Below are 9,089 nucleotides of genomic sequence, written 5' to 3'. Positions count from 1 at the left end.
TGATAGCATTAAAATGATCAACAATGAACAAATAAATTTACATTAAGTTCAAGTTAGGAAACACCGTGAGTTAGCTGAAGGTTAAAAACGATAGCGAAGACCAACATCATTCATTTCACAACCACACTGTGATAGCATTTATTTAACTATTTCACAACCACACCAACTCTTAAAAAGCTAACAATTAAAATAAGCTTATGCAGTCAAACTCTTTGTTTAAAAAAAATGAATACAATTGTTTCACACTACAAACTATTAACGAAAAGTAGCTAAATAAAAGTGACGGCATTAAACCGACAACAAAAACAAATACATTTATACTAAATACCATCATTTATATAGCTGAATGCTAAAAACGTAGCAAAGAACAACATTTAACTATTTCGCAACCATACTGGGATAGCATTAAAGTGGTCAAAAGCAAACAGATCCATTTAAACTAAATGCAAATAATAAAACTAGCGAACAATGTCATTTACATAGATGAACGCTAAAAAAAATGTAGCTACAAATATACAACATTTAACTATTTCACAGCCACACTTTCTCTTAACAAGCTAGCAAGCAAGTTAAACTACAGTCAATCAATCAGTCAGTCATTGTCACAGGAACCTTTTATTTGATTACTGAATCATTTGACCAAAACAATCCATATAAAATGAACCAATTCACTAAAATGAATAAGACTTTCAAAGTCAACATCAACATAGTAATGCTAATTATTAAAAAAAGTAGGTTGTTACTGTAAAAGCTACTCTGAAAACAACAAAGCTACTGTCACGCTAGCTTTACAGTTACTAGCATAGCTTGAAGAACAGTCATAACCTACCTGGTAGTTCAACAGGCTGCGTCTCCTAAATTGAGTTCAAATGAAAAATTGTGGGCCACAATAATATGACCCATATTTTTTTTTATCAGCAGGAACTGAAATGCCTGACAAAACGAGTGTTTGACTAACCTGACGTTAAGGGAGGTGGCATCGCTCTCTGAAACCGCGGGAGGACCAGGGCACAATCAGGTACTTTCCAGGGAAATGGCCAAAAATAGCCTCCATTTCCACTCAAACGAACACTCCACACAACAGGGGCGAGAGCACACACACACACACACACACACACACACAACTGTAATATTATATTATGATAAAAGAAAACTAAATAAGTTTTCCATCTTTAGAATTTTAAATTTTATCCAAAATAAGCAAATAAATATTTGCTTTATATATCTGGTGCATTTTCCGCAGACGTAAAAAAATAAATAAATACATAAATAAAATTAGCTGTACATTTTAATTATGTATATATTTTAATTTGGTCTTTTAGAAGTACACATATAAATGACTTCCACAGCAGTAAGATTTGTTAAAATTAATGCTATTGTCACTTAATTGTGATATTGTGTGATATTGTGATATTATATCATAAAATAAAAAATAAAAAAATAAAATAAAATAAAAATAAATAAAATAAAATAAAAATAAAATAAATTATATAGTGAGATTGACATAGTCCAGGAGTGAAAAAACTGTTCATTTTAAACGCATGTAAGTGGATTTGGTCTTTTATCAGTATACTAGCTAAGACAAGAACGCATTTTGGTTTTAGGAAAACTTTGATGAAAGGTTTTTATCCACTTCAAATGTTGACTAGTGTATATATATATATATATATGACATCTGACTCAATTTCACAAAAGCGGAAAAACTGTTAAAAGTCTTTTAGCAGTACACTAGCATATAGGCTGCTGTAGACGACTTCAAATCTAACACACAAGGACTGAAAACTAAACTAAAACACCCAGTTTAGATTTGATGAGCTCTTGGTTTCATGGTTTGATTTCACAGAGACATGAAAATGTACTGCACAGTAGGAATGACCCATGTGTGCTGTTTTTGTTGGTTTGCGCAGCTTGATTTCACCAGCAAATTGAAAGACCTTGCAGCGAGAGCCAACACTTTCATTTAAACACATGTCCAATTCAAAAGAACATCGGCATCTGACGGGAGACTGCAGGTTTGTGATTAGCGTCCAGGTCGGTGTGATTTACTCGAGACCTGGCCATTCTCTATTCCCAGGTCTGCCAGGTTTCCACACGAGCTCGCTACTTTCCTTTGGTGATTTACGTAGCTACTGCCAGCAGCTGGAAGATTTTTGCCATTCTGGAGTCGAAGTCTCTCTCGACGGAGAGCACATTCAATGGGCCTGAAAATCCATGAGGGAAAGATAAATCCTGAGCGCTGGACTGAACACATCACTCCGGAGTAGGAAAATTAAGCTTTCAGCCAGTGAACGGGGGGGAAAAAAAAACGCCTTAAGAGGGGCAATCAAATGAACACAAGATATGAAGGAAAGAATGTCGCCACTTTAATCATTTTGTTGATGATTAAAGAAAGGAAGTCATATATTAAAGCTTCAGGCCTTGAGTACAGTGTTAAACAGAGCGAAATGAAATGCAGTGAATTCAACAGAGAGTTCAGTGGTGTTAGAAAAAGAAAGGTTGTTATGCAATGTTACACTTCACCTTGCTGTACCATTATGAGTCATGAAACTGTATAAAAAAAAAAAAATAAGAGCAAACCTATCCACTGGAAAGACTACAGTACAAAAACAGAGGCTGAGGGAAAGAAATTGATAGAAGAACTGACAGATATTCAGAAACGAGCACCATGGGACTGTTTTAAGGAGGCCATTTTACCCTTTTAAACGAAGGCTGAGGGAATGACAGAGTAAAAAAATGAGGCTTGAGTTCCTCAGGAGACTCAAATCCTCGCTGATTGAGAGGGAGTACTGGCAACTAACACTAGTGAAATGAAGCGAGACTCTCAAGGGTGACAGCTGCGTCATCATTTCAAGTTGACCCGCAGGACCTACCAAGACACCTGCGCTGCCACGGCGTGATGATACTGAGACAGCATAGAGATTTGTTCTGGCACAGCGATTTCGGTTTCACCAGTTGAGTTTATCCACTCACAAACAGGCGTTTGGGATCCTTCAGTGCTTAGATTTTAGCACGGCGGATAAAGATGTCAAAAGTCCGGTGAAAATGCATGGGGCTTTTTTTAACATGCGGCTCCTTAATCAATAACAATGATTAAAAAAAACGGAATATGCGAAGACATTAAGCCAATCTGCGTGGTAAAGGACAGATGCCACTTTGCTAATCTTATAAGAGGTTTAGTCATTTGGCCTGTTATCAATACTGCCAAAATGAGAATTCCATTTTATATTAATTACAGTCTGGCATTCCTCATTAAATGAAGAGGATTTATTAAGTAACCATAATTATGACCTGGAAGGATTAATAACAAGCTGGGACATTCATATTCTGTACGGAAAATATATCACTCAACGCCCAATTATTAGCTTTTGGTTGAGCTCAAGCACAATTAACAAAATGAAAGAACCATTTGCATAAGTTAATTACATAAAAATGCCAGCCTTTGGTCACATTTATACAAATGTCGATGCCTTGAGAATCCAATACTTGATATAAGTGAGGTGACCAGCCTTTAAGCGAAAGGAGAGGTTAGCTTGAAATGCAAAATATGCAAAAGAAACAAATGTACAAATATAGCTTGCATGCTAACCTTATTGGCATGCAAAACAAGGTTGCTAACTTGCAAATGCTCATTTTTCTTTGTTGATTGCTGATCAGAAAGCGCATGAAATTAGGACACAGTGGACATTACAGCCCTTTTGCAAAATGATTATACAAATCTCCAACATGAATCTCTTTATGAGCTATTAAAGGGACAGTTCACCCAAAAATAACAATTCTGTCATCATTTACAGTGTAAATATTATAGTTAAATATATTTATATTATAAAAATTAGAAATAATACATTTAAACTGAAATACTAAAATGACTAAAAATGTAATAAAATAAATTAAAGGGGTCATATGATGTATGCACCAAGAGCTTGTAACACTCCAAAGAGAAAGGCAAAATTGAAATCGCATCATATGACCCCTTTAAAGCCAAATAGAAATACAAAATAATAATAATAAAAATTTCAAAAACAAAATGTAAAATACCTGTAAGACTTTTTTTCTGTGGGAAATATATAAATAAATGCCGAGACATTTTTGAAAATATCTCTTTTTGTGTTCCACAGAAGAAAGAAAGTCTTATATATGACACCACAAGAGGGTTAGTAAATGATGACAATTTTCATTTTTTGGGTGTACTATCCCTTTAAAGGAAAGGAGACGTGCAAAAACTGGCAGAAATACATAAAATACAAAATACGCAAAAATAACAACAAATGTATGCCAACATTGCATCACATGCTAACATGACTAATTTGCAACTTGCAAATTATAATTTTGCTTTGTTGACCACTGAATGGAAAACATGATCATACATAGAAAATGACAGGCCTTTTTTGAGGAAAAGCTGACTGTACAAAACTCCAATATGAGTCCCATTCTGAAGGCTGTGGAAAAGGTTAGACAACATATAACTGACTAAATAACCTGCTCCGAAACCGAATATGTCACAGAAACCGAAGGGGCAAAGATTCAACCAAACGCTTTGACAAGTAAACCCTGAAGATACTGACAATACGCAGGCTGAAGAGTAAAGTTTCAACGCAGCAAATAAAGTTTTAACAGCCAGATGAGCCAAGAGCCAAAAGTGTCTCACTCAGTACTCCAAGGCACGGTTTCGCAACAAAGACTAAGCACAGTACTAAACAAGGAAACATACTCATGTACTAAGTGTTAGTCATTAGAAATGCACATCTTACCTTTAAGCTGATCTGCAACCACACTTGGTCCAATCCTTTCTGGGACTCGGCCATCTTCTCGCAAGTACCGGTCATCCAAGAACTTGTCCGTGGCCTCCGAAAGGTGAACCTTCCCGGCAACACCCAACTGCTCCATGAGATTGGCTAGGTTGACATCATTGGACCAGACGTCGAATTTAAACCGCTTCATGCCGAGGATCCCGCAAAGCACGGTGCCCGTGTGGACGCCAACGCGCATGTTCACCATCTCCTTTTTTTCTTGACAGAACTGCTCAATGGCCTGGATCATCCCAAGCCCCATCTCTATGCAACAGTAGGCGTGGTCCTCTCGTGGTTCAGGACAACCAGCCACGCAATAGTAACAGTCTCCCAGCGTGCTGATCTTCTCGCAACACGCGAGCTCGCACAGGCGATCGAAGCGTCCAAATAAGTCATTGAGGAGTCCCACCAGGGCATGCGCCGACTTGTTGGCGCTCATCTTGGTGAATCCCACAATGTCCGCGAACAGTATGCTGACCGGCTCCATGCGTTTCATGTTAAACGGCCGAAAGATGATCTGACCCCGAGGAATCGATGTCTTCTTGCGTTTGGTGCTCTTAGGACTGGAGGCGCCTGCAATAGCCGATCCCGTCGAGTAGCGCTTAACCGAATAGTCACTGTCGTCGTCGCCCTGCTTCATGAGCTCATCAGCCACCCTACGAGGCATCACCGAGTGGATCATCCGCTCCTTCAGGGCCTTTTCCACCTCCAAGTCTTTCCCATGCATGATGGCTTGGCCGACCTTGAGGAACGTGCTGCGTGAACGCACTTCGGACATAATAAAAAGGTGGATGCCAATGACGTGGGCGCAGAGATGCAAAATGGCTCTTCCAGGGATCAGCCAGTAGAGTGTTTCCAAATGTTCCTCGGTGGAGTTTCTCCAACCATTGCCTTGAATCAAGTGCATCCAGCCAAGCGTCTCAAAAAGCACTGAGTAGAGCAGGCCGAGCAGGAGCGAAGCATAAAAACGGACGTGGAGGAAACTGTAGAGCAACGAAAGCACCTCCATGCCTAGAGAGAAGGTGCCAACTGGGGACAAACAAGGGGCTACTGGACCTCCACTGTGGGCAACTTCAGACGTCAGGTTTTTATCCTCAGTGCCACTGAAGTTGCCTGTGTTCTCTTCATCCTTCAAAGGAGGAACATTAAAGTCACTAAATCCTGGAGTCTGGATCTGAGGTGCAAGAGTGAGGGCAAATGTCACCACGATGAGCAACAGTGAGGCTTGATTGTAGCAGTGGACGTAGAACCGGGTGAACGTGAAGACAAACAGGACAGAACAAAGGAGTAGGAAGGAGGCCGTGGGCAATAAGAAGGCAGTCCGTTCACATCGATTAGCATTAGCGATGAAGAACAGCCCCCAGAGGAGGCTGGCTGCCACCAAGTACAACAACACACAGCGGAAACGTCTTTGCGTCTGAGGGAAGCAACGCTCGCGGCAGGCTTCCTCCAGAATGTTGGAGTCAAACTTGGGGTTCCAGAAGTGTCCAGCCGACCTCTCAAACAGCTGCGGCATCTTCCTTTGAGTCCGGAGGCCTTTGACCACTGGTTTGCGGATGGCAGTTTCACCTGAGCTACAGCTGGAGGAGATGCTGTACTTGCAATGTTTGGAGCCCCCGATGATGCTGCACATGGCGCTGGCGCCCAGACTCCCACGCTGCTGTTTGTGCGGCTTTGTGCTGCTGATCCGCACAGACACAGCACCATCACCGCTGGAGTCGCAGCTTACTTCGCTGTTGTGAAACAGCAGATGTTGATGTTGAGGAGAAGCCATGATACCATTCAGATCAGAGGCGAGCTGGGAGAAATGCAAAAAAAAATTATGAAAATAAGGTGCTTGGATGGAAAAAGAATCAAGAGGGGAAAACAAATGGAGGTTGCACCAAACAGCTCTGACGACTAGATGACAAAAAATTTACTCATGCATTTAGACAGTTCCAGGATTTTAAGTTTTGGTTATTTCACCTCATGACGTCAATAGCGCATTCTTCTTCTCTTCTGTCCTTCCTGACGCACATGGGTCAGAGAGGTTTATCCAAAGCACATGGAATCTTTTGACTTACTACAAGTGAATCAAAAATGTTCTCTCACTGATGAATCAAAGTTACATAACAATACCACAAAAATGAAGACTCAAGTGAAGGACTGTTTGCTTTGACTCCTTAGGGAACTTCTTAACTCCATTCTGACGCCAAGTGCACCATTTTCTCCATAAATGAGCCATTACATTGGTTTTCAAGAAGCTAATTGTATTTATGAGACCACTTAGAGGACTGTCAGCATTTATGCTTGACGTAAGTTATTGCATTTCTCATATCCAACACAGTTATGCATAATAAAGTCCAAAAAACTCTTGATCAAATAAACATTTAAAAAGTCCAAGAGGGGATGAGTATTTCAGAAAAGTCCAAGAGTGGCCAAACTGAAAAGCATGATGTTTCTCAACATTATTTACTTAAGAAAAATAACTCAACACGGTTTCCTAAAAATAAACCTGCCGCCCTCTTTTGTTCTTCAGATTCAGAATAAGCGTTCATTGGAGACTCCGGGTCCTGTCAGACGGACATAAAGGCGTTACTGTTGTTAAAAACACACAAAAATTCAACCAGTCTTCTCTTTAAAATGGCCTGTCGCGTTAATATTCTCTTGACTGTTGCACCGACCTTTCCTGAGTTCCCACTCCGGATTTTGCAGGCGCTTCTATTCTGAATTAAACGTGCGTAACGGGATAAAAATCATGAAGATTGCGCATATGGATTAAGTTATCATTCAAGATGCATAAATGACTATATGTCCAGTATAATCCCATAGACTTAAAACACTGTGATCTTAATTCAGGTTCGGCTGTTTGAAACCAGTGTGAGCCATGTATATCAATGCATGTTGTAAAAGTGCTTCAAATGAAAAATGAATTCACCTTTATGTTCAGAAGTCATTTAAGTTTCCTTTTCTCGTAGAGAAAACAGAAAGTCTGCACTTCTCTCTCCATAGACACACAGTAGTAAAGTGCCTCTTTGGTTTCTCTTCAGGACTCATTTCCACGGGCAGCTTTTCCTGTGATATCCAAACAAATCTCTTTCTCAGCCGGTTCGTCTATGTTCCCCGTCAGCGCACAGCTTGGCACTCCTGACACATGCCAGTGTCTCGCGCGTATCATAGTTGACTTGTGTGCTTTCGCGCGGCTCGGGTGCGCCGGTGGCCATCAGACATCAGTAAAATCTCCATCTGTATTCGCAATCCGACGCGGTGTCTGTACAGGTCCGGCAGACGCTGGAAATACATTGAGAGGTGGGGATAAACGCGTGCGTGCACGCTCTGGAGAGAGAACAACAGAAGGGTGGCGAGCACGCACGCATTCACATAGAGGTGGGCTCTTCTCAAACCGCAGTGTTCGCGTCCGAGCGCGTCACCGAGGGCTGTCAAAACGGGGTGGTTGGGGGTTCCAATCAATGACGTTCCAATCAAATAATGCAGGGGGAGACACAGCTGTCATATTGAGAGCAATATGAAATCAACCAGACCAATTTAGCGTTGACACCTCTACATATAAACACATTTTCTTTCCTATCTGTCTGGTTCCACAGATAGACAGACAGACAGACAGACAGAGACAGACAGACAGCTAAACAGACAGATAGATAAACAGACAGACAGAGACACAGACAGACAGACAGACAGACAGCTAAACAGACAGACAGACAGACAGAGACAGACAGACAGCTAAATAGACAGACAGACAGAGACAGACAGATAGATAAACAGACAGACAGAGACACAGACAGACAGACAGACAGACAGACAGCTAAACAGACAGACAGACAGACAGAGACAGACAGACAGATAGATAAACAGACAGACAGACAGACAGACAGAGACAGACAGACAGACAGAGGATAGATAGATAGATAGATAGAGCTCTGATAGACACAGACAGACAGACAGACAGACAGACAGACAGACAGAGACAGATAGACAGACAGACAGACAGACAGACAGACAGAGACAGATAGACAGACAGACAGACAGACAGAAAGACAGAAATACAGACAGACAGACCGATAGATAAACAGACAGACAGACAGAGACAGACAGACAGACAGACAGACAGAGACAGATAGATAAACAGACAGACAGACAGTCAGACAGACAGAGACAGATAGATAAACAGAGAGAAACAGACAGACAGACAGAAACAGACAGACAGACAGACAGTCAGACAGACAGAGACAGATAGATAAACAGACAGACAGACAGACAGACAGACAGACAGACAGATAGACAGATAGACAGATAGATAGATAG

General features: G+C 40.9%; 1 protein-coding gene across 1 annotated transcript in view; it reads right to left on the bottom strand.

Annotated features, from left to right (window-relative positions):
- LOC107661757 (adenylate cyclase type 9-like) overlaps nucleotides 1–8,107 on the bottom strand; it is a 56,112-nt gene extending 48,005 nt beyond the window's left edge. The window contains exons 1-2 of the mRNA XM_016451524.1: nucleotides 7,705–8,107; nucleotides 4,749–6,585 (exon numbers count right to left, since the gene is read on the bottom strand). Coding sequence (XP_016307010.1) covers nucleotides 4,749–6,561 — 1,813 coding nt within the window. The 5' untranslated portion in view covers nucleotides 6,562–6,585; nucleotides 7,705–8,107. The remainder of the gene's footprint in view (nucleotides 1–4,748; nucleotides 6,586–7,704) is intronic.
- Between the last annotated feature and the right edge of the window lie 982 nt (nucleotides 8,108–9,089).

The sequence above is a fragment of the Sinocyclocheilus anshuiensis genome, unplaced genomic scaffold (genome assembly GCF_001515605.1).
Source record: "Sinocyclocheilus anshuiensis isolate Anshui unplaced genomic scaffold, SAMN03320099.WGS_v1.1 scaffold207, whole genome shotgun sequence".
In the NCBI taxonomy this organism is placed as follows: Eukaryota; Metazoa; Chordata; class Actinopteri; order Cypriniformes; family Cyprinidae; genus Sinocyclocheilus; species Sinocyclocheilus anshuiensis.
Note: the sequence above shows the minus strand (reverse complement) of the source record. Positions and strands in the feature narration are given on the sequence as shown.